General features: G+C 46.4%; 1 protein-coding gene across 1 annotated transcript; it reads left to right on the top strand.

The window, feature by feature from the left end:
* Nucleotides 1-76: 76 nt before the first annotated feature.
* On the top strand, nucleotides 77-24,780 carry LOC110538196 (caveolae-associated protein 1). Its single transcript, XM_021624847.3, has 2 exons — nucleotides 77-1,017; nucleotides 21,798-24,780. The coding sequence occupies exons 1-2, from the start codon at nucleotides 508-510 to the stop codon at nucleotides 22,641-22,643; spliced, it is 1,356 nt and encodes a 451-aa protein (XP_021480522.3). The 5' UTR covers nucleotides 77-507; the 3' UTR covers nucleotides 22,644-24,780.
* The last annotated feature ends 576 nt before the right edge of the window (nucleotides 24,781-25,356 follow it).

The following is a 25,356-nucleotide window of genomic DNA, read 5'->3' as shown; positions in this document are numbered from 1 at the left end:
TCCCTACCGGGGCGGGGTCTGCCAGGCTCTGCCCAACCACTAGGGCTTTAGGTTTTTATACCCTCAGGCTGGGCAGGGGATGGGGTGGAGCCCCAGGAGCAGGGGGGCGGGTGGGGTGGACTGGGGGCCGGCTGTAGGAAAGGAAAAGTTTGACTGGGTGGTATCATAGGGAGTCCTGTCATTTGAGTCAGGACACACATGCCTCAGCAGTGAGAGGCTCCACTCCCGTTGGTTGGCCAGCATCCCAGGGCAGACGCAAAGACAGATAGAGAGAAAGACTGAGAATAAGAGAAAAAGGAGGAAAAGAAATACAGCAAGAAGACAAGTAGACTTGAAATTGGGAAGAGGAAAAACGCCAAGGAAGTGGAAGTGTCCCTTCATAGAAAGGAAAAGTATTTGGATTAGAATTTTGGTCAGGGTGGCCCCTCAAAGTTTGTTCTCCCGGTAGTGTATTTTTATCCTGAGTGAGCGTGAGAGCTGAGCGGTGTGTGTTTGGACTTGACAGCCATGGCGGATCCAGCAGGCTTGCAGAAGGGGCGAGTGGCTCTGACCGAGGTGTCTGACGACGACGAGGAGGTGTCCCTGGTGTCCGCAGCGGTCCAGCCCGCCACCGACAGCGATGAAGACGACCTTTCAGAAGATGTGGACCTGGTGCTGGCCACGGGCTCGGGCACCAAGAGTGAGGCGCAGGTAAACGGTGTCATGGTGCTGACTCTGCTAGACAAGATCATCGGGGTGGTTGACCAGATCCAGCAGACCCAGAACGGGCTGGAGACCAGACAGCAGGACATGGAGAAGTCTGTTTCTTGCATCCAGGGAGAGCTGGCCAAGCTGTCCAAGAGCCACACTGGCACAGCCAACACCGTCAACAAGATGCTGGACAAGGTGCGCAAGGTCAGCGTCAACGTGAAGACGGTCCGCACCAACCTGGAGAAGCAGGCGGGCCAGATCAAGAAGCTGGAGAGCAACGAGAACGAGCTGCTCAAGAGACGACACTTCAAGGTTCTCATCTACCAGGTGAGAGTGGGAAACAGAGGGGTGTGTATTCATACCAACAGGCTCTGAGGCCAGGCTGAATACAGGTGTGCTATCTTTTTTTGACCAGTTTGCTACAGCAGGAAATAATGCTGCTGGAACAGGAAATGTTAATTAATATGTGGATTATAATTAATGGACATGTTTGTAGGGGTTGATACATTTTTAGTTAGGATAAATCAAGTCTGACATTTTTTAAGTGGAAATTACAAACTTTAAAAAAATCTTGAACAGAATACAATTTAAATTTTCTGCTGCGCAGGAAAATTCTCTGCGGTGACAGAGTGGAAAAATTAAGGTAGCATATATGTAGTTTAGTAATGCTTATCCATGAAAGTTATTAGAAAGTGTTAGCAGTGTATCAGTGTTTGAGTGGATCAAAAGATGGATACACAGCCTCTTGTGTATGGTAGATTGTAGCAGTGGGTTGTAGTAGGCTGCTTCAGATGTGAGGTGGAGAAACCTTCTACAAGACCACTAGATTCCACCACAGGGTTGGGTGAATTCTCCATGATGCATGGGAAAATCATGAGCCAGTGCGAAATACACTCTGAACTTTATTATAACGTTACAGCAACTGTTTTAACATTCTCTCACCAGAGTGAGTGACTCTTCACTCAAGGATGAGTTTACCCTAAACTGGTACTGCTCTAGCTGGTATACTTGGCCAAAGCTATTCGGCCTCAGGCTTTCCATGACCGGTGAGGTATTTAGACCAGTGAGGTATTTAGACCAGTGAGGTATTTAGACCAGTGAGGTATTTAGAACAGTGTTTCTTAGCTCCGAACCTCGAGGAAACCCAGCCGTACACATTTTTGCTGTAGGTCCGGACAAAAACACCTGATTCAACTCATTAGAGGGCTTGATGATTAGTTGACAAGTTGATTCAGGTGTGCTTGTCCGGGGCAACAATACAAATGTGTTAGGGGGTACTCGAGGACTGGAGTAGAGAAACACTCATACAGGAGAGGAAGCTCTTGCTTGAGAGCTGAATGCTGATGCGATGGTGTAATTTATCATTTGAGATGTGTGTGTGTGTAACTTATACTTTCTACTAAAACATAATGTCAAAGATTTACGTGCATGTATCCCAACTTAGGATTCAGCCCTTTCTGAAAAACTCCAAACACTGTCTACCAACAGGAAATTATATTGCACAGATTGGCTATGCATGTCAAGTGTGTTAGTTAGTAGTGATACTCATCTTAGTCCCACTGGACACATACTGGTTGAACCAACATTGTTTCCACATCATTTCAATGAAATGACGTTGAACCAACGTGGAATACATGTTGAATTGACGTCTGCCCGGTGCGGTAGTTTGTATGAATAATGACACATGGAGTGAGTTCATTGACCTTTCCCAGACCACAGTGTCTCATGGTTGACCAATGCGGCTAATGCTATATAAAGCCAGACCTGTGGGACCAAATCATAAGATGACACCATAAACACAGTAGTGGTCCACATGTGATTAAACCAACGCCCGACCTATGACGACTGATTGTGACAGATAGTTGAAAGCCTCAACACAGTGTAAGATGAAGACATTTTAGTCTTGAAGCGGTGCCATGCTGCCTATTCATCATGGCCTAACTGGCTGGAAAACCCACAATAACTCTGTGTGAATATAGAACTGTGGAAAGAGTCAGCTCTACTCTACTATAAGTAGCTGTAGCCTACAACTCTCCTCGCAGGGCTAACCAAGCTGCTTTCAAAGCGTTTCTTTTAATTCATTTGTATTTTTGTACTCACTTTCTGCATTACCATTGATTTCCAGAGTTATAATTTATTTGTTTACAGTATGCGCTTGGGGGTATTTAGCTTCGCTTTACCTGAGCGTATACAGTGAGGTAAAATACAGTACATGTATTGTTTCATGCTCAATATAAACTTGAGTATGCCCTGGTATGCATTCCTACGTTCCCCCCTCACATGTATGGCTGTCTCTTTGTATTGCCCTCTCCATAGCAACCAGTGGGGGTACTTTTCCCCTGTGTCTCAATACAGAGTAGCCTAATTACAGATTGCCAGGCTGTATACCTCCCAGTCACACCACTCCAGTGTACATACATAAAGTCCTAGTCAAGCAGAGGGATTCCGTTGTGATGAGTGAGGGAAAGGGAAGGGAGAGAGTGTGAATGAGTGGCAGAGAGTTGAGTCTGAACAGCCCCTCTCTCTGTGGCAGCCTGCTACTCCATGGGCTGGTGTTTTTTTAGCCTTGCGTGCTGCAATGTCTGTCTAATGGCTTGCAGCTGGCAGCCTCATGGCAGGGCGAGACTTTTGGTAGCTTGCAACCTGGCAGGGGGCAAGTTCAGTGATGTCTTGTCTCCTATTCAGACCTGGCTACAAATACATGTGCCTTTGAGTATTTGGTATTTAAAATACTTTTTCTGTGTATTTGAGGATTTTCTGATAAACAGCCCAAAACAAGTACTTTTATTTGAGTATTTTAATGGTTATTTGTAAAAACCAAATAGTCTGCCAAATTGTATTTGACATCGTTTTCAAATACTTATTTCAAATACTATTTTCAAATACCTGTGTTAAATGCATGGGAGTGTTTTTGAGTAAGTGTTTTTCAGTATTTCAAATACTTCCAAAGTATATTTCCAAATGCATTAAAATATTAAACTACTTGTCTTTTCAAAGAAAATATATCTGAATACTTGCTTTGAATGCATGTGAAAGTAATTGAGATATTTTAAATTGTATTTGAACTCAGTTTTGCTCTTATTAGCTGGCATGATTGCAGTACAGTATATCAACCAGAGGAGAAGAAAGCAGAGGAAGGACCTATTTGGAAAATACATTTTGTCTAATGCCTAAATTATATATTTTGTCTTTTAATCTTTAGAAATGCCTATAGAGGAGGTCAGTATAATGCCTTATAAAACATTGACATATTTGGGAAGAGTGATTACCAAAGACCGCATTGGCTTGCGGTCTTATTTTCAGATCCCTGTCCTGGAATGTCCACTGTGGCACTAGGTTACATTATTGGCATTTAGCAGGAACCCAATCGGAGACGGCCGGTCTTAATAAATTACCTCAGTAAAGGAGGGCCCCCCTGCTGTTTGACACGCTGCTCCTATCGCCCAGTCCTGGATTCTGTCTGAGGCATTCTGACTTCTTTTACAGTCTGTGTGCGTGCGAGCAACCCAATGTGAAGTGAAAAGTATTACAACACTTTTTGGTTTCTCTGTTTACTGATGCCTTGTCATTTCCTTAAATTCATGCTTCATCAAGTTCCAAAAAAGCCATGGATGGAGCTGAAAATTCCTGTCACATTTAGTTCCTCATCCTCTACATCCCCTGTGCTTTGCCATTCAAAACAACTAACTAATACTTACTGTTGAACTGTTACTGTGTTAACCTTGACTCCCATATTACCCAATGAAATTTGACCCCTATGTTACTGAATGTACTTTCAGAATGGTGAATGCCACTGCTGTTACTGTCTGAACTGTCAACTGTGACTCCACTCCACACCACTGTAACTGTCTGAACTGTGACTCTACCAGTAGTCAGTTGTGTGAACTGTGGCCTTCATGTTGCCGTAGTCCTACACGGTTCAGTCCCAGCTCTATTTATTGCCAGCAACTGCATGGTGTCGGGTTAAAGGATATTGGAGGAGCTCGGCCAGAGAGTGACAGCATGGTGAATCAACACTGGCTCTGAGTCAGGTTTCACTCCTTTCCACTGTCTCTGTGGCAAATGCTCTCAGCTCGTTGGTGTGTGTGTGTGTGTGTGTGTGTGTGTGTGTGTGTGTGTGTGTGTGTTTGAGTGACATAGGTCAAGCAGGAAAGATTCCCATCCTCTATTCGAGGACCCTGAGTCCTGTGAGCACTGCGGAGTGCTTACGAGAAAAGGTCTGAAACGTGCTTGTATCTCAATAGCCCCTCTTTGTCTTCGAGCCAACAGCGATAGCTGAGGCTCAGCTCTCCGCAACTAAGCCCAGTTGGGGCGAGGTCATGGTGGATAGCCTTGACTCCCTCCCCTCACTGTCTGACGACGTAGTGTTGGGGGAGGGTGAGTTAGGGGATGATGAGGATGACGATGGGATTAATCTCACGGAGATCATTGAGATTACGATCACGTTCTCCCGCCCTCTCAGGTCAGCTGACCTGACGGCCCGAGAGCAGTGGAGCTGCCCTTCCTCCAATAGAGTTTGGGCTCCTTCATACAGTATCTGCAAGCGGGCTCAGGGCCCGTCAAGGGACCTATACGACAGAAAGAGACTCCAGTCCCATACAGCCCCATTAAAGGAATTGCTCCCTGCGGTACCAGCTTGCCTCAGGGAAGCTAAGGGCTTGTGGGAAAAACCCATCACTAGCAGAATTCTTGCTAAGGGTACCCCAAGCCTGGACATACACAATATAGTTTTGGCAACTCTCCCATGGTGCAGCCATCACTGGCTCACCAACTCATCCCCATGTGCTGTGTTACTAACGACACCAGCGCCTCACTGCCTCTGTTTTTCAGAAAACTAACATGGTCTTGGCCCAAGCATTTAGAGCTCTCAACGGGACCTCTTTATTGTTGAGTAATATCCGGCTGAGTTACTGGTGGAGGTGAGGAAGAAACTGAACTTGGAGGCCCTAGACCCAGATGCTTGGGAGGAGATCTGTATGATTACAGACCATAGCATCCATGCCTCCTGTAGTGTCATCCAAGGATGTGGTCGTACCATGAGCCTAGTGGTGGTGGGAGAAATGACACTTTGGCTGAGAATATCCAGCTTAACAGACAAAGGAAAAGTGGAGCCCCTGGATGCCCGGGCGATACCAATCCTTTCCCTCTTCATCTTCGAGCCCATTGATTTCCCGGTCGGCAGTTAAAATCCTGCTTATGACTAGTCCTGGCAGCTATCGTCATGCAGGGCTTATTTTTATATTTTTATTTAACCTGGTAGATTGACTGAAAACACATTCTCATTTACAGCAATGACATGGGGAATAGTTACAGGGGATGAATGAGTCAATTGGAAGCTGGGGACGATTAGGTGGACATAATGGTATGAAGGCCAGATGGGAATTTAGCCAGGACACCAGGGTTAACACCCCAACAATGGGATCTTTAGTGACCACAGAGAGTCAGGACACCTGTTTAACGTCCCATTCAAAAGACAGCACCCTACACAGGGCAATCAATCACTGCCCTGGGATAAAATAATTCAACCCAAGGAAAGGGGGCCTCCTACTGGACCTCCAACACCACTTCCAGCAGCATCTCCCATCCAGGACCAACCCTGCTTAGCTTCAGAAGCAAGCCAGTAGTGGGATGTAGGGTGGTATGCTGCTGGCTTAGCATATCAGCAATTATCCATCCTCACTTGGAGAGAGAGGCATAGCCAGTGAGAGAGAAGAAAAAACAGGCCTGCCAGATACTGATGCACACTCTCTGTTTTTGCAGTTTTTGTCGTGGAGCAGTGACTATATCATTCCCCTACTCGCAAGAGTGTGAGGAAGATAATTATGCTTGAGAATAACCAGACAGCGGGAGACTGGCTCCTTTTATGGTCTCTCACCACATTTTCCACTCTACCTGTCTGTCCCCAACAGACACATTTGATAGGTACTTTCGAGAGAGTAGGCGGTCCTAGCAAACCCCACATGTGATACATCTCATGTCCATCATCAGAGAACTGGGGTTACGCAAATAACCTTACGTTTTCAACTGCTGATAGTGTCAAGTGTCAAGTCAAGTGTTCCATGTTCTGTCCGTGCATGTTCCGTGATTTGCCTGTGTGAGTTTATGCTGGCGTCAACCACAGCTGTTCTTCTCTCGTGTGAGTACACTCTGAGAATAGTCACATCCTTTCATGTTACTAGCATCAGGGAAACATACTGACAGGGATGCTTTATAATTAAACCTGGATCGACAGAAGAACACACAATCCACACACACACAATCTCTCTCTCTCTCTCTCTCTCTCTCGCTCTGGGTCCCAGCAGCTGACAGTGTTGTGGCAGCCTAGGATAAAGCTACATCTCATGGCCCTCTCTCAACTTCAAATGTCCCTTGACCCATCTTTTATCACCCCACCCCCCTCTCTCTCTACTCCTCCCCTCCCCTCCTCCAGGGATGCTTCAGAGGTGTCTGTGGACCAAGGCCTTCCGCCCATCTGATCATTGCATTGAGGGTGTAGCATGGTCAGTCCACTCATTCATCTGTTATTGAAGACTCAAGATCACCATACTTTGTGAGGATATGTGTGTCTATGATGGATGAGCCTCTTCAGCATCCCTGTACTGCTCTGGCACAGAGTCAGGGGACGGAGTCAGGGGACAGTGACAGTCCTGTATCACAGGAGACATCCAACTTCTCAGTTACAGCTTGTCTCCCCCAGTCTCTGTCTCCAACCCCAGGCAAACATGGCAGCACTTCAGAACCAATTAACTCAAGCTTGTGACCCCTCTATGGTCTAGTCGGGGACTAACCTGTCCTCCCAGACTCACTGTGATCACTGTGGGGGAACCCGGGAGGGGTGTGATGATAACGTACAGTAGGGTGGAGAGAGAGAGGAATGGAGAGGTAGACAGCAGACCAAGTTGGCACTGATTCATCCCCTTGGAATCTCCCACCTTCCCTCACTGTCTCTCACTCCCCTCCGGGTCAACCTTTCCTGTCATCCATACTCATACCCCCACCACCCCCCACCCTCCGGTTCCTGCAGCTTGTGGAGAGATGTCTGGCAGGCTCTACATTTCACTGTTGCGTGTCAGCTCTTCTGTAGAACACTGGCCGAGAGATTCATTACTTGGGTCATTGTGCGTTTGCGTGTGTGAAACGTTAGTTGACTGACCCTCTCCCGCACTGTTCACATTTCTGAATGACACACTGACATGGTGTTATGTTCTATGTTGAGTGCAAATTCAGGAGTATTATATCAGTTTTGGTAAGCCGTTCATGTACAGTTTATTTGAAGTGTATCCCTTCATGCCCTTTCACCGTAATTCCACTCACTTTATTGTTATTTTTGTTCTAAGATGTCTGCCCGAGTATTCAGGGGATCCTAAATGTTGTATGGACAGAAACAGAAGGAAGACCACAGCCATAATATGCCAGGAAAAAGGGGGAGCCCTCGTTTTGACAAGGAGATCCTACATTCTTGTATGTTTGCGTCAAATAAAATGTTCCTCTTCTTTCCTCCGGTGTGGATTTTCCTTGAACATCCTGAGTTCACTCCAAACCACAGGCTCTCTCTGTTGGCTCTCCCTCCCATCATCACCATCTTTATCATGGCCCAAGATCAGACTGGAACAGCCTGGAGCCAGCTAGCTACATGGACTGTATCTATTGGCAAAGCGTAGCAGTCTGTGCTCCTCTAATGATTATCTCCCTCTTCTCTCATATCTGTTCTGGCTTTAGGAGGAGTTCAGCCAAGAGCACTGAGCTGTCATTCATTTTGTTTTTCTTTCCTTTTTATACTTGGGAAAGATCAAAAAGCGCTGTGAAAGGTGCACTTGCATAGGTTTCACATCACAGTATCATGTATGTAATGTAATCAGGCAATGTATGCCTGATTTCAAATCAACCCCTGGCCCCACAAGACACGGATATAGAAACAGATATACCAGACATGACTGGATAGGTTCAATCATTTAGCTCCACCTATTAACTCAGAGAGCTTGGTAGACTTTCAGCCTTATTGCTTACACAGTTCTGTCAGATCTAGGAGTGCTTTGCCGGGGTCTGGTCTGGTGGTAGTGCAGCGTGCCGCTAAAACCCGACTACATATGCCCCCCAGCGGTGGTGGTTCTATCCACCTCTCTTCTGTCTTTCTTTACACCTCCCTCTACCATTAGAGTCCCCAACTAGATTCTGAGTGGATGATCTGGGGGACGGAACATGATTATAATCATTTGTAGACTGCAAATTGACAGAATGAAGCCCAAACAGATGGGCCACCTGTTGAAGACCCCTGCTCCACCCTATCACACCCAGTCACCCCCAACAAATACTAATTGGTAAAAGCTATGCTCCTTCTAATACTTTCTTTACAAAGATCAATGGGTTCATGAAGGTTTACAGATCTGTCTCATAGCTAGTATCTGGGCAACATGGCTGTGTGAAGGCTTGATAAGGGATTGGCTGATAGACAGTGTTACTCTTGCGTACAGGGTTTTATATCACTGCCAGTGGGATATGTGCAGCAGAAAGAGGACCCCTGCTATTCCTGAGGCCGAAGGCCAGTGGCCCTCAGACACTGCCAAACTGAACACAGTATATTACCCTGAAACCACTGTAGTGTGTGTCTCTTTGTCCATGCCTATTTATATATTAGCAGTAGACTTTACAGCTGGAGCACATGCAGCATTGTTAACAATGTGCATGGTTCACGCTGGGCTCATTTTGATGCTGTTGGGGGCGAGAGGTGGGGTCCTGTTGGGAAACAGCATCACTTGTTGTTGTCGTCTGACTCGCAGACCCACAAGACTGTTGTTTCCTGCTACCCATTAGCTAATTCAGCTCTCATCCTGTCAATGAGTGCATGTGTGTGTACTTTTGAGCGAGTGTATGGGTCAAAGCCTTTACTCTTGCACTTGAGGACCAAATTAAGGGGACCAGATGAAGTCACTGTGAGCTGTACTTATTAAGATATACAAACATGAACTACTCGTATGACCCAGACGTCTACACTGGGCTCAACCACCCACTGCCCTCTTGGCTTACAGGCCTCGCTCCCACAACAGAAGACATGATTTGCCAGGCAAGCTAAAGGTCAGGGCACCTGTCCATCTGCCACTCAACGTTCCTGGGTTGGTCAACAGATATTTTGTTCCAATTCCAGTCAACAGAATTGTGGGAGCTGAGGCAACCACTGAAAACATGTTACTTACTGTACGTGGTAGCCTACGCTCTAGCCGTTACTTCAAAGGCCACTGCCAAGATTGTAATAACTCAGCCAAATTTTTCAGAAACCGTGTAAAAGAAAATCTGCTCTGGTGCTTTGATTATAAATACTCTTGCAACGATGTGGAATGGAATGGCGGAGGGTCCTGTTTCATAGAGTGAGACTTGATTTAGCCACCGGCAGCAGCACAGAACGATGGTGTCAGTGTATGTGTGTGTGTGTGTGTGGATGTGCCTCCGTGTTTCTGTATCTCTGTGTGTGCACACCTGTGTCTTTGTGATTGTGTGCGGCTATTCAGATGTCAACATCAAAACACAGTGCATAACATATGTGTATTCAGAGAGTGTGTCCTGCAGTTCCAGGTGCAGCTGTGTTAGCTGGTGACATGTGCCTGCTGCTCGGACTGTGTGTCCCTGGCACTGCCCTGTGAGTTATATCCTGTCACTGAGATCTAGGCAGGGCACTGGGTGGGTTATGGCCACTCATAACTCGGATTATTAAACTAGCAGACTGCACACAGAGGGCATTAGACTGATCAAGCTTTTAAAATGGTTTCTTATTAAGGAGCTTTCGTGGGTGGATGGAGGTTTTGACACTGGCTTTAGTTGTTATTACTCTTCCAATACTTCACCCTTATTAAGACACACCACTGCCTAGAACTACTTAACACCTCTCTCTCTGAGAGGGAAGACATTTAAGTGCAGGTAATATAACTAATGCCTCCCACCCAGGTATGTTGATGTCAACTATGAGATATGAACTTCAGCAGTAGAGATTCTGACAACTCTGGCATATCTCATAATAGGACATTGATCAGTCATCTCGGGTGGCATAACCTTCCACCAGAGGAGGACGAGGGGAAGGAGAACACGTTGGATTGTGTTGGTCCCAATAAACTCCAGGGATAGTCTGATAGTGTAAACCAAAACAGAGGCTGCTGCACACCTGACGAGCAGACAAAGGCTGAGAACAAAAGCTCTTCCTCGAATGTCAAACTTTTCCTATTAAAACATACCCCTCCCTTCCCCAAGGATGTGCCCTTTAGATAAAGCAGAATCAGTTACGCAGTGGAGACAGTTAGAACAAAAGGCAGACTGACATGACGCAGGATTAATGGCTTGATGTGTGTCTTATGTTATTAGGCAGGAACGATGGCTCCATTAATCATTACTACAGCCCGATGCGATCTGATACAGACTTTATATCTAAACTGTCAACCTGGTGTTAATGTTAGACGCTGGGAGCAGATCTCAGTACAGAAGTTACAGAATCACCACGTTAGAGAGTCAGACGTGCCAGTCCTACAGAGAAACGTGTGGAAAGGCAAAGGTTCCATGATAGCTGGTGATGCCATGTTGACAGTGTTTGTAGTTGTAGGAATCACCACGTTAGAGAGTCAGACGTGTCAGTCCTACAGAGAAACGTGTGGAAAGGCAAAGGTTCCATGATGGCTGGTGATGCCATGTTGACAGTGGTTGTAGTTGTAGGAATCACCACGTTAGAGAGTCAGACGTGTCAGTCCTACAGAGAAACGTGTGGAAAGGCAAAGGTTCCATGATGGCTGGTGATGCCATGTTGACAGTGGTTGTAGTTGTAGGGATTCCAGTGGCTGTAGTCATAGAGAGAGGTTGAGGGGATTCGCTGAGCCTTGGAAAGGGATATATCCCCGCCAGACTCCTGTGTGGTGAGGTCACACATAGCTCTGAAAGAAATCCCAAGGAACTCCCTTCCGGTGTCAAACATGATGTACCATTACACCACAATTGTGCCCAAATAGAATACAGGGAACTTTTTCAACCTGGCTGTCTGGAATTCAGTTTGGAAAGGGAGAGGTCCTGGTGGCAAAGGTGAGAGTGTATTTCCACTGCTTCATTTCATGTGAAGCCGTCACTGTCACACCCTGGTCAAAGTATTTTGTGTTTATCTTTATTTATTTGGTCAGGCCAGGGTGTGGCATGGGTTTGTGTATGTGGTGTGTATTTATGGGGATTGTAGCTAGTGGGGTGTTCTAGCTAAGTCTATGGCTGTCTGAAGTGGTTCTCAATCAGAGGCAGGTGTTTATCGTTGTCTCTGATTGGGAACCATATTTAGGCAGCCATATTCTTTGAGTTTGTCGTGGGTGATTGTCCTTTGTGTCCTGACGTCATTGTTCCTGTCTATGTGTTTTCACCAGATAGGCTGTTTAGGTTTTCGTTACGTTTATTGTTTTTGTAGTGTTTGTGTTTAGTGTGGTTTTTCATTAAACATGAATCGCAATCTACACGCTGCATTTTGGTCCGACGCTCCTTCTCACGAAGAAAACCGTTACAGAATCACCCACCACAAAGGGACCAAGCAGCGTGTCAACAGGCAAGAACAGCCCAAAGTGGAGTACAGTATGGACTATACTTCTTGGGAGGAGATAGACAGGTGGGCGGTTGACCCAGGGAGAGTGCCGGAGCCCGCCTGGGATTCGATGGAGCAGTGCGCGGAAGGATATAGGAGAATGGAGTTTGCGAAGCAAGCAAGGCGGCGCGGACGGAGGCCCCATAGTCAGCCCCAAAAATTTCTTGGGGGGGGGCTCAGGGAGAGTGTGGCAGAGTCAGGAGCCAGACCTGAGCCAACTCTCCCTGTTTATCGTGAGGAGCCAAGGAGGAGACCAGAGCCGGTGTTGGAGGTGAGCGAAACAGAGACTGTGAAGGAGTTAATGGGGAAATTGGAGGAGAGAGAAATGAGGGAGTTGCTGTGTTGGTGTTTCAAACATGGAATTCGCCCGACGGAGCGTGTCGGGGATTTGATGGCACCTGGGTCAGCGCTCCATACTCGTCCTGAGGTGCGTGTTAGTCGGCTGGTGAAGATGGTGCCAGTCTCACGTACCAGGCCTCCTGTGCACCTCCCTAGCCTTGCACGTCCTGTGCCAGCACCGCTCTCAAGATCTCCAGTACGCCTTCACGGTCTAACCCATCCTGTGCCACCTCCACACCCCAGCCCTCCGGTAGCAGCTCCCCGCACCAGGCTTCCTGTGCGTGTCCTCGGCCCAGTACCACCAGTGCCAGCACCACGCATCAGGCCTACAGTGCGCCTCGCCTGTCCAGCTCTGTCGGAGCCCTCCTCCTCTCCAGCGCTGTCGGAGTCTCCCGCCTGTTTAGCGCTGTTAGAGCCTTCCTTCTCTACAGCGCTGCCGGAGTCTCCCGCCTGTTCAGAACTGCCAGTTAGCATAGAGCTGCCAGTTAGCATAGAGCTGCCAGTTAGCAAGGAGCTGCCAGTTAGCAAGGAGCTGCCAGTCTGCAAGGAGCTGCCAGTCTGCAAGGAGCTGCCAGTCTGCAAGGAGCTGCCAGTCTGCAAGGAGCCGCCAGAGCTGCCTGTCTGCAGGATGCCGCCAAAGCTGCCTGTCTGCAAGGAGCCGCCAGAGCTGCCAGTCTGCAAGGAGCCGCCAGAGCTGCCAGTCTGCAAGGAGCAGCCAGGGCCGCCAGTCAGCATGGAGCAGCCAGGGCCGCCAGTCAGCATGGAGCAGCCAGGGCCGCCAGTCAGCATGGAGCAGCCAGGGCCGCCAGTCAGCATGGAGCAGCCAGTCAGCATGGAGCAGCCAGTCAGCATGGAGCATCCAGAGCAGCCAGTCAGCATGGAGCAGCCAGAGCTGCCAGTCATCATGGAGCAGCCAGTCAGCATGGAGCAGCCAGAGCTGCCAGTCGACCAGACTCTCCCAGATCTGCCAGTCGACCAGACTCTCCCAGATCTGCCAGTCGACCAGACTCTCCCAGATCTGCCAGTCGACCAGACTCTCCCAGATCTGCCAGTCGACCAGACTCTCCCAGATCTGCCAGTCGACCAGACTCTCCCAGATCTGCCAGTCGACCAGACTCTCCCAGATCTGCCAGTCGACCAGACTCTTCCAGATCTGCCAGTCGACCAGACTCTTCCAGATCTGCCAGTCGACCAGACTCTTCCAGATCTGCCAGTCGACCAGACTCTTCCAGATCTGCCAGTCGACCAGGATCTGCCAGTCAGCCAGGATCTGCCGAAACCATCAGCCAGCCAGGATCTGGTAGATTCATCAACCTGCCTGAGCTTCCTCTCACTCCTGAGCTTCCTCTCACTCCTGAGCTTCCTCTCACTCCTGAGCTTCCCCTCAGTCCCGAGCTGCCTCAGTCCCGAGCTGCCCCTCAGTCCCGATCTGCTCCTCAGTCCAGTGGGGTTCTGGGTGAGGACTACTAGGCCATGGTCGGCGGCGAGGGTGGACTATCCAGGGACGCGAGGAGAAGGGACTAAGACATTGATTGAGTGGGGTCCACGTCCCGCGCCGGAGCCGCCACCATGGACAGACGCCCACCCGGACCCTCCCTATTGTTTTGAGGTGCGTTCGGGAGTCCGCACCTTAGGGGGGGGGTTCTGTCACACCCTGGTCAAAGTATTTTGTGTTTATCTTTATTTATTTGGTCAGGCCAGGGTGTGGCATGGGTTTGTGTATGTGGTGTGTATTTATGGGGATTGTAGCTAGTGGGGTGTTCTAGCTAAGTCTATGGCTGTCTGAAGTGGTTCTCAATCAGAGGCAGGTGTTTATCGTTGTCTCTGATTGGGAACCATATTTAGGCAGCCATATTCTTTGAGTTTGTCGTGGGTGATTGTCCTTTGTGTCCTGACGTCATTGTTCCTGTCTATGTGTTTTCACCAGATAGGCTGTTTAGGTTTTCGTTACGTTTATTGTTTTTGTAGTGTTTGTGTTTAGTGTGGTTTTTCATTAAACATGAATCGCAATCTACACGCTGCATTTTGGTCCGACGCTCCTTCTCACGAAGAAAACCGTTACAGTCACAGTTGGGCTATGTTACATTGTTTGCCATAGTGGGATGGTGAGATCAGAGAGGAGCAAAACGTGTCATGGGTCATTGCACAGAATTCCCTTTGTACTCCTCAACTGCATCATGATGGTGGTCATGAGGATTCCCCAGGATGCTCGAGGTAGACGGAACGAGAACCTGATCTCTGTGCCTTGGCTGCGTCTAATTGAACTAAAATAGTGAGCTGGGATGCATAGACTACCCCACTCCCTTCTGTAACAGCTTCTTGTAAATAACGATTCTCCTTATAGTCGTGTGTTAAATGTGTTGAGCCCCAAAATACTATACCTATAGGAGGCTTAAGCAACGGAAATGTACAGTAGCCTGTAGTACATCAGCTGCTAGCACCATGTTTATAACTGCCCGGGGCCCTTCACCCTCTGCTCCTGCCGTAGAAGGGGCCCAGATGGGTCATTGTGAAAGCTGAAGGCACAGCTGCATACTGCAGACTGGGGCTAGACCGGATCAGACAGCTGCCAGGGTGACTCACGAGGCATGCCTCTCATCTCTGCCCCAGGAGGAATGGGGGAGGGAGGTCACGGGCATCTGATTAAGATGGTAGTAGAGGTAATTTATTACAGATGTAGGATCTTAATTTGATTGCGCTTTTGTTACTGAGAATTTTCCTGCACAGCATGAAATGCAAACTTGTAGTATATTCAAGGCTTAAAAAGGATTGTAATTTTCATTTTAAAATGTCAGACTTGATATTCCTTATCGGAAAATGTATCAACCCCTACAAATAAAATGTAAATTCATTATAATCCATATAATAATTCACATTTACTGTTGCTGAAGGATTATTTTCCTGCTGTAGTGAACTGGCTCATATTAAGATCCTACATCTGTAGGTAGACGTCCATTGCCTAGTAAAACCCAAGTAGCACTTCTTACCTCACTAGGCTTCATCTCTTGTTCTTGTGAAATATCTGATGCATGTGGGAGGGTACCAGAGTAAAGGGTTGGCATCAATCCTAATGTAATCCAAACATGTCCTCATCTACATTCCCAAAACTTTTGTTGTGAAAACCTTCAGTTCCATCCAAAAGGGCATGGACGGTAATTTACAAAACAATTTAGTCTGTGACATTCCTTATCTACAACAATTATCAAATCCACATGACATTTTTGATAGGTCATGAAAGACAGACAGACATTAATATTAGGTTTATTTAATTGACGTTATAAAATGCTGATGTCATAGGACTGTGACTGATATCTAAGGAGAGAGAGTCTGAGAGTGTGGCTTTGTGTTGCAGAAAAGGGGCCCTGGGCTGGCTAGGAGACGAAAGAGTGCCCTTATAGCCATAGCTGCTGTAGTTTTTAGCTGTGGTTTGGACAACTGTTTGCTCTGTTGTCGTCCATGGCAACTAGTGTGTGCTTAATAATGATCCGCAGTGCCTATGAGTCAGAGGCAGAACACTCAAACTCAGAGAAAAATAACCAAACTAGAAAGCCTTTTAAGGTTTTAATAGTAAAATGCTGCATTCAGGTGCCAAAACAGGATAGGCTTCATGTAGCATCGATGGGGAATGCAAGACTTTAAATGTTAAGAGGCCTGTTTACCACTGTACATTCAACTTTCCTTCTTCTTCTCTCTCTCTCTCTAATAAGTACACACACACTCTCTCCCATTCACACTCTCTCTCTCTCTCTCTCTCTCTCTCTCTCTCTCTCTCTCTCTCTCTCTCTAATAAGTACACACACACTCTTTCTCATTCACTCTCTCTCTCTCACTCACTCACTCACTCACACACACACACACACACACACACACTCTCTCTCTCTGTTATTTCATTCTCAGTCAGTAGAATGCATGACTTGTTTACTGTGTTCTCTGGGCCTCAGGCTGGTTTGTGTGTTTTCAGAATACCTCCTAGGGAGTGTTTCCCTCAGAGAGACGACTCATGAGCAATAGACTTGCCTGGACTCAGCACCCTGCATAGGATACACTGTCATAGCCAACACACACTGTACACAAACACACACAGTATTGCACATAGAGATTTACAGACACTCTTGTTCCACATACACACAAACATGCGTGTGCCGCACGCACACACACGCGCACGCACACACACACACACACACAGTGTAACCAGTGCTAATTCTCCTCCATCTGCCAGCTTTTCCATGAGCTGTAATTCAGCCCCCCCCCCCCCAGGCCACTCTCCCTTTCGAGCCGAGCAAAGAAAGAGACATTAACAAACAGAGCTCCCTCTTTCTTTCTGTGAAGACTCACACACACTCAACAAACCACATTCTCCACAGGCACTCCTTCAAGCAAAGTAGCGTACACACTCACATGTAGACCAGACTTTTCCACGGCTAGAGTGGGAGGAGAGAGGAGGGTAACACAGGGTTTCCTCTCTCTCTCATTAATCACACACAGGGAGAGCTACTGATGGCTGCGAAGACGTGCATTTCCTTTCCTACATGATTTTAATCAGGCTGCGTCGGGGCACCACCTCAACACAGGAGATGGCGATGCCCTCAATGATGTAGCGTCCTACGTTTGGATGACTTCCCCAGAATGCCCGGCTGAGCAGTTTTTCCATTGCCTGCAGCCTCTTCCTGTTCCAGACTTCACAGCACCTGATTGTTATTCTGCAGTGAGGCTCTGAGTGAAGGTTCTGAGAGTCAACAGGGTCTGACTCTGGAAGAACCAAGGGCTGGTTGGGGGAAAGAGCTTTTTAATGGGTCCTAGTCTAGACATAGTGGCTGGCTGGCATCAGAGAGAACTGCCCTCTCAATTTGTTCTCTCAGTTTCTATGTGGCATTGTACCGAGGTGGGTGAGGCACCCATCATCTTATTACATCACCCCAATGGAATCAGTGTTAGGCCAGGCCAACATACTGCTTAGGGGTAATGTACTGTTTAGCTATAGCAAGACTGTTGATATTAGTATGATGATGACAGTTATGTTCTGAATCTAATCTGTCCCATAGAACACCGTACCGTAGCGTTTTAGTACAGTAGTTCCTCCGATGGTGTCGCTGGGATGTCATCATCCTCCATAGTCGTTTATCAGGCTAATCTTCACACCCCACCTGGGGCGATATTCCACAATGGTGGTTGCCGTGGTGACATGCTCCTGTGTTTATCTGTTGCCCTGTTGAGGACTGGGAGGGGAGGGGGCAGAATGTTACAGTGGCTAGTAGCCAGGGAATGGTGGATGGAATCCGGAGAGAGGGAAAGGCGAGCCCGAAATAAACACACACACTGCAAGCAGAGTAGGACACAGCACCAGATAAGGAAGCGATGGCCATTTTATGATAGGTTCCACTAGTACCATTGTGAACGTCAGACCAGCACAAGGATTAATAAGGGGAAGGGTGTGGTATTGGTTAATGCTGATGCAAAAATACAGTATATGAAACCTATGAACATACTATCTGCCTGGCAGTGATGAGGTATGATGTTCAGTATGTCAGAATAAGCCAAAGTACGGAATTCAAAATCACAATTTGTCTCAGAACATATGCTGCAGGCTTGAACATCACATTATCCTGTTTAACAGTGCACGCTGCTCCAGTCAAGTACTTTTTAAAATGTATTTCATCATTGCAAAAAACACTCACATCTCCCCCGGTACAAGAGTAATGAAAGCTATCATAAAAAGCCTTGGCTTTGCATGAGCTGTGATCCCGAGCTGCTTGTTTGAACTATGATGAAACAAATAGAAAGTGTCAAGGGATTGTTGCCTTGACGATAACAAGGGGAGAAAGGAAAGTGGTACTAATTGAGGTGGAGGAGGGCTAGATGCTCTGGGAGTACACCTACACAGGAAGGAACAAATGATAAAGACCGATTTAATATGAGGTAACAGCAGGGTGGAGAGGTAGGAGAGGACAATGGGTACACCTTTCATGAGATGTTAAAGAAACATTACAAACCTGCTTTCATGTGTCACAATGATGCAAGTCTCCACCTTTAACCTTATTACTGTGACGGGTTGCCATGGCATTGTTTTTACATTGGCAGTTCCTGAACGAATTAGTTGACTAAAGCGATACAGATCTGTTCCATCGCAGTGCCTCAAATTATGCCCAACTCTGTCAACAGGCCAAACCCAGCTAACGGACGGATTATCTCCCCCAGCCATCGCCTCGGGAATCAATAAGCAGTGTGATTACGCGACACATTGCAAAGTAGACAGGGAAAGGGGAATGACAGTGGAGATGAGCGTTTTATTTTTAGGCAGAGGAAGAGAAATGGAGAACACACAAAGCAAACATGGGGCCTCACAAGTGGCACAGTGGTCTAAGACACTGCATCTTAGTGCTAGCTGTGCCACTAGAGATTTTGGGTTCGAATCCTGGCTCTGTCGCAGCTGGCCGCGACCGGGAGACCCATGGGGCGGTGCACAATTGGCCCAGCGTCGTCCAGGTTAGAGGAGGGTTTGGCCGGCAGGGATGTCCTTGTCCTATCGCGCCCTAGTGACTCCTGTGGCTGGCCGGGCGCAGTGCACACTGACACGGTTGCCATGGTTGCCAGGTGTACTGTGTTTCCTCCGACACATTGGTGCAGCTTTCGGGTAAAGTGGGCATTGTGTCAAGAAGCAGTGCGGCTTGGCTGGGATGTGTTTCGGAGGACGCACGGTTCTCGACCTTCGCCTCTCCGTACGGTAGTTACAGCAATGAGACAAGACTGTAATTACCAATTGGATAACACGAAATTGGGGTAAAAAAAAAACTTAGAAGTAAAAAAACAAAGTTGAGATGAGCTCACCAACCCTAGCTCACCAACCCTAACACAGACAACCCTAGCTCACCAACCCTAACACAGATTGTTTCACTCCCTGATTACAAGCCGACCTATCCCCATTCCCCACAATGCTCTCAATGTGAGATCACACACACATGGCAGGGGAGAGAGGAAGGTGACTCAGTTCAGACAATCAGGACTGGGCCAGTTTCCCAACATTATATCTGGACAGTGTGTACAGAGACAGAGAGAGTGTCGAGAGAGACAGGGTTAAAGAGTTTAGAGAGAGAGAGAGAGAGCGCGATAGAGAAGCAAGAGACACTTGAAGAGATAAGTGATACTATAGAATTTTACAGAATGAGTGAAAGTCAAATGTAAACACAATCTTATAAGTCACATGGTAACGCGAGGCACAGTAATACGAGGAATAAAATAAAATACACAAGAATGGAGCTATATAGAGGGAGTACCAGTACCGGATCAACAAGGTAATTGAGGTAGATATGTACATGAAGGCAGGGTAAAGTGACTAGGTATCAGGATAGATAATAATAAGAGTAAAATAAAGAACAGAGTAGCAGCAGCATATGTTGAGTGTAAAAGTGTGTGTGTGTAGTGTAGTGTGTGAGTGTGCATAGAGTCAGTGGAAAGTGTTAAGTGTGACGTGAGCAGTGCTATGATGGGACAGGGCGGGGCAGTGACAACAAAGACATAGCTATCTCTATGGGATGCAGGGTCAGAGGGGTATGCTAGGATTAGCATAGGGCATTAGGAGGGACAACATCCTCTGCATATTCCTGGTCTCCCTCAGTGGATATTCAGTAATACAACATTTCTCTAGCGTTGTGAGAGAAAAAAAATCACTGAGACGCTGAGTGAGTGGCAGCTGTCAGAGAAGCATAGGTGTCAAGGGATGTTTTGGACAGATGGGTTGTGTGTGAGTATTTGTGAATGTCAGTGTGAAGTACTGGTTTTAGGAACAGACAATGCCTTATCTGATGTGGCGTCCCTTTACAGGCTGCTAGAACTTTCTTGTCCCCTAGATGGAGTGCAAGACTGTATGATCCAGTCCATTTGGAAATACTGAGAACATTTGCAGTTATTTTGGTTACACTAGAAACTAGTGTCAGGGTCTTCTCAGCCAAACTAATTGGTAAATGTTCAGTACACAAAATAAGTGTAATCTCCAACAGCTTGTGAAAGAGCATGTCATACAGGTGGGTATGGTGCCAAATATTGAAACTAGCATACTGAACCAACTAGACACAAAAGCATTTCCTGCTATTGGTAAACTACCTCGCTGCACACTCCTACCTCGCTGAATCATGCAATAACTGTGGTAAATGTTCTCCTGGTGTATCTCATGCATACATACTCTCTCTCTCTTTCTCTCTAATAGGCTTTTCAGTCTTAGTGAGTGTAAGGATGGATACCTACAACCTTTCAAATGTCACTGGTAGTCCTACCTCTTTACAGCTCATCTCAGTAAGCATATTACATAACCTAACCCTTTGGTGTGGTTATCACACAACCGGCAGGGAAACACATAACTAGACATTTGACTTTCAATCTGACTAAAGTCTCTCACTCTTAAATGTTACATCAGTCACAGTCTGCAGGTTCACATACAAACAGAGGTTTCAGGCAAGACTTGATTTAAAGTATTGTAGTCATTCATTCTAGGGTACAGATGGAAAGTCTGTGCTATTGGCTGGACAGTATTTCATTGTCTGTGCTGATTTTGGAGTCTTGGTCAGTTTGTATTGTATGACCACTAGATGGGGCTGGCCACCAGTAGCAGTCATGTTTCATATGTTTTTTTTTATGCGACTGATAAATATAAAGTTACATATCTGAGGCAAGCCATGAAGATGAATCATTTATCACACACATAAATGTCAAATTTCATTTCCATCTCAGAGCCCACATTCATATGAATTGATATGAATTCATTTTCTCTGCCTCGGGCTTTAACGTGACACTTCAATATAATCTCTATGATCATGCAGTCAATTTGAAAATGTGTGTGTATATATATATATATTGGACAAATCCCATTCTGTGAACACATTGTTCCCTATGAATGAACACATTAGGATGGGAACAGCTTATCTCCCTCAGAGCACTGATATATAATGAGGTAGATTTAATATTGTCTTTGCAAACTGATGCTTGAAAACAAATATAATATAAAACGGTAAAACAGAGTAAAGAAATATGTAATACTGTCCTAGTCTATCAGCTGGCTGCGAAACAGGATCTGCTGCGGGTTTTTTTACCCTAACTGGAGCCTTAAACATAAACGTTCATACTTATCTTGTATGTTGACTCTTCTTGTTGTCTAACCTCATCCACTCTCTCCTTTGTGTCTTCACAGGATGAGAATAAGGCTGCTAAAGCCTCTCTAAAGTCATCCAAGGTGGCAGAGAATGTAGCTGAGGGCTGCTCTGTGGAAGGGGGGCTGGAGCAGATACCTGAGGAGGGGGGCGAGGCGGCGCTCACTGGCCTCAACTCAGACGAGGAGGTGGAGATCGAGGAGATCATCGAAGAGTCCCGGGCGGAGAAGATAAAACGCTCCAGCAAGGCGCGCGTGGACAACATCAAGAAGGCCTTCTCCAAAGAGCAGAGGGAGAAGAGAGCGCAGAAGACCAAGGACAACCTGGAAAAGACCAAGCAGAAGACCAGGGATAACCTGGAGAAGACCAGGCAGAAGACCCACGACAAGCTAGAGAAGACCAAGCATAGCCTGGAGAAGAAGATGGGCAAGCTGGGCAACAAGATGACCCCCAACATGGAGCGGAAGGAGAAGCTAAAGGGCTCCAAGGAGATGTTGAAGAAGTCTCTGACCCCCGACCACACCGTCTACGCCCGCTCCAAGACGACCGTGTACCGCGTGCCGCCCTTCACCTTCCACGTGAAGAAGTTCCGTGATGGAGACGTGGAAGTGGTGCACACAGAGGGCACAGAGATGGTGGAGGTGGCCGAGAATGAGGCCCTGCAGGCGGGAGAGGGAGATGTGGAGGAGCTGGTAAGAGTAGTAGACACCCCAGAGATGGCTGCTGTCCTGGAGTTGGATGAAGAGGAGGAGGAGCTGGTGAGAGTAGACACCCCAGAGATGGCAGCTTTCCTGGAGGTGGCTGAGGACCAGGTGGCAGAGCATCTGATCAGGCTGGAGAGTAAGCTCCCTGTGGTGAAGACAAGCATGAAGACAACCAGCAAATAACTTTCTACAGGGCCCAGTAGGATTGGAAGAATGATATGATAGAGGGATGAGGAGAGTAAAGAAGAGGAGAAACATACTACATTTGGATGACAGTGACACAGCATGCATGATAAGGACTGTCGGGACAGTGTTCACAATCTATTCATCTTATAATAAAAATAATAATAACATAGTATGCCATTTAGCAGACGCTTTTATCCAAAGCGACTTAGTCGTACGTGCCTAAATACAAATTGTTTGAGAAAAAAAAGTATTACTCACCAGGAATTACTTTCAATGTAGTATTTGCTGTTCTAGACAAGAACAACAAAAAACTTTAACCAAGGCTCGCAGTTTTGTTTCTTCCTTTCATATTTTCTTGTCTTTGTGAATGACTGGTTGGTCTAGTCTGGGATATTGCTTGTTGATATAATTGTGTTTATTTTTTTGTTTTTGAAATAGAATAACCACAATGCTAATGGAATAAATAGTAGTTGCTATTGTGATTTGATGTCCAATAATTGCTAACGTAGGATATACAGTACATAACAGTGTATATGTAAATATCCCCCCTGGGCACAGACGTCAATTCAACATCTATTCCACGTTGGTTCAACGTCATTTCCTTGAAATTATGTGGAAACAAAGTTGATTCGACCAGTGTGTGCCCAGTGTTGGGGTGTCTTGAGATTTTTTGATTTGATGGTCGGTGGTCATGTGATGTGCAGGTCAGAGAAATTAAGTTTTGACAAATGAAGAGTAAGAGCACAAACTGGAAACATCTAAAGATGGTTTCAACGTGCATGGGGAGTGACACAGGGGACCCTCTTTTCCTTGGCTGAAGAGTTTACAGATCAGTTAAACAAATGTTCACAGCCATTTTGAGCAGCCAGATTTCCACTGTATGAGTGGGCATACAAGCTCTGTCAACATGTCAAGGTTTTGAAAGGACGAGATAGATAAGGATAAAGATTAAGCTAGTTTTCATGTTTCTTAGAGGAGCACTATGAAGCTTTCATTTCTGATCAACAGTGTGGCCCTAATGGTTGATTGTTTTCATTTTGGAGGACCGAGAGGGAGGGTCACGGCAAATGCAATATTAAAAAGACGAGGAAAAGACTCACTGATTGGCATAAATTGAACTATTTTTGTGCGTGTGTAACGTTTCAGCCACAAATCTTGAGCCAATCAGGGAAAAACTAGTGTACCTTTAAATGATGTTATGGGGTGGATGGGTGCCAGGTGTGTAAAGTAATCCTTCTCTTTAATTATTTCAAAAGTTTTTCACGTAAAAAACAGGATCGCAACAGATCCTATTTTTTTTGTTTTGAAACAGAGAACGAGAAGGATGAAGGATTAGTGACGACTTGAAAGAGATCTGAATTTAGTTGCATAGTTTTGCCTTCCTTTTTTTAAAGAATGTTTCATCAAGTTTCTAAGTTGTACTATATTGTGATATCTGGAAAATTGTTATCTTACTCTCAGTTTTAAGTTACCAGTGTAACCACCAAACTACCTGGTTGTTACTAGGGCTGGTCACTGATGACAGGAGAATTACATTTTGAGCCGTCTTTTAATCAAAGGTTCCTAGTGCCGTCGTTCTGTAGAAGTTAACTTGATTCCCTGTTTTTTTCTCTCACTGTGCTTACATGATAACGTTCATAAAAATACAAATAAAAAAACATTTTTAATTGTACTGACACACATTGTACAACTGTATGCATGTATGCTCACAGTGCTACAAGACTCATGCATGTACTGTACATATGCTATAATAAGCACAGACATAACTGTGTTAACCTGCCACGTTACTGTTACTCCAGAGGCTTCTCTCCTGGAAGAGGAGTCTGTCTGAGATTGACAGAGCCTTGCTTATTGAATCTATCACCATGGCCACAGCTAACGACAAGATATATCCAGCACTTCACCTGGACTGCATTGGGTGCTGTAATTGTGGGGAGACAAAGGAGAGAATATTGTAGGAACCCCTCCAGCACAGGTCAATGTGCCAGGTGACAGTTAAATGAAAGTCTATAGTGACATACAGAAATGTAAGTGCTATCCAATTTTGTTTGTGCCGGCAGCAAATTACAAGGGATTGTGAATGACATGGCAATGTTACAAAGGTGAACAAATAAAATACATGTCTGTTCCTGGACCTCAGTCTCTGTCTATTTGAATTACTTGTCAGCTTGTTTGTGCCTGTGTGGTCTGGCAAGGGTCTGATACAGGGAGACGATGGTGATTAGAATAGATGATTTGAGTTTGACGTGAAGTAAGACCAGTAAATGCAATACAAGCTAAAAGCTGTTGTCTCGTGTTCTTTCTCTACCTACAAGACATGCCTCTGGAAAACAAAGTAGTGAGACTATGTACAGAAGGACTGAAAGCACACGCAGAAAAGCTCCAGAAGGCTTTTCTACGTGTCTCCATAGCTCTCTGTGTCTGACCGACCTTGATGAAGGGGCCGGGGTAGGGAGGGGAGGTCTCTGTGGAACACCATTAGGATAATCAATGAGGCAGGAATCTGATTAAGGAGAGTGAGACGGAACACAGAGAGAGGACGTGTGTGTGTGTGTGTGTGTGTGTGTGTGTGTGTGTGATAGAGAGAGACAGAGACAGAGTGAGGGGGGGGGCAGGGTGATCATGTGGAGGGAGAGGTCAGTGCAGAGAGAAGGAGAGATGATGCAGTCAAAAAGCAACCTAAGTTATTCCTCCAAAAATCTGTAGGTCT

This window comes from Oncorhynchus mykiss, chromosome 12, assembly GCF_057628025.1.
Source record: "Oncorhynchus mykiss isolate SJ-2025 chromosome 12, ASM5762802v1, whole genome shotgun sequence".
Classification (NCBI taxonomy): domain Eukaryota; kingdom Metazoa; phylum Chordata; class Actinopteri; order Salmoniformes; family Salmonidae; genus Oncorhynchus; species Oncorhynchus mykiss.
Note: the sequence above shows the minus strand (reverse complement) of the source record. Positions and strands in the feature narration are given on the sequence as shown.

What these genes read in the sequence shown, in the direction of transcription:
- LOC110538196 (XM_021624847.3), top strand. Translation starts at nt 508, where the DNA reads ATGGCGGATCCAGCAGGCTTGCAGAAGGGGCGAGTGGCTCTGACCGAG. An exon ending in TCAAGGTTCTCATCTACCAG is followed by an intron (nt 1,018 to 21,797) that starts GTGAGAGTGGGA and finishes GTGTCTTCACAG; the next exon opens with GATGAGAATAAGGCTGCTAA.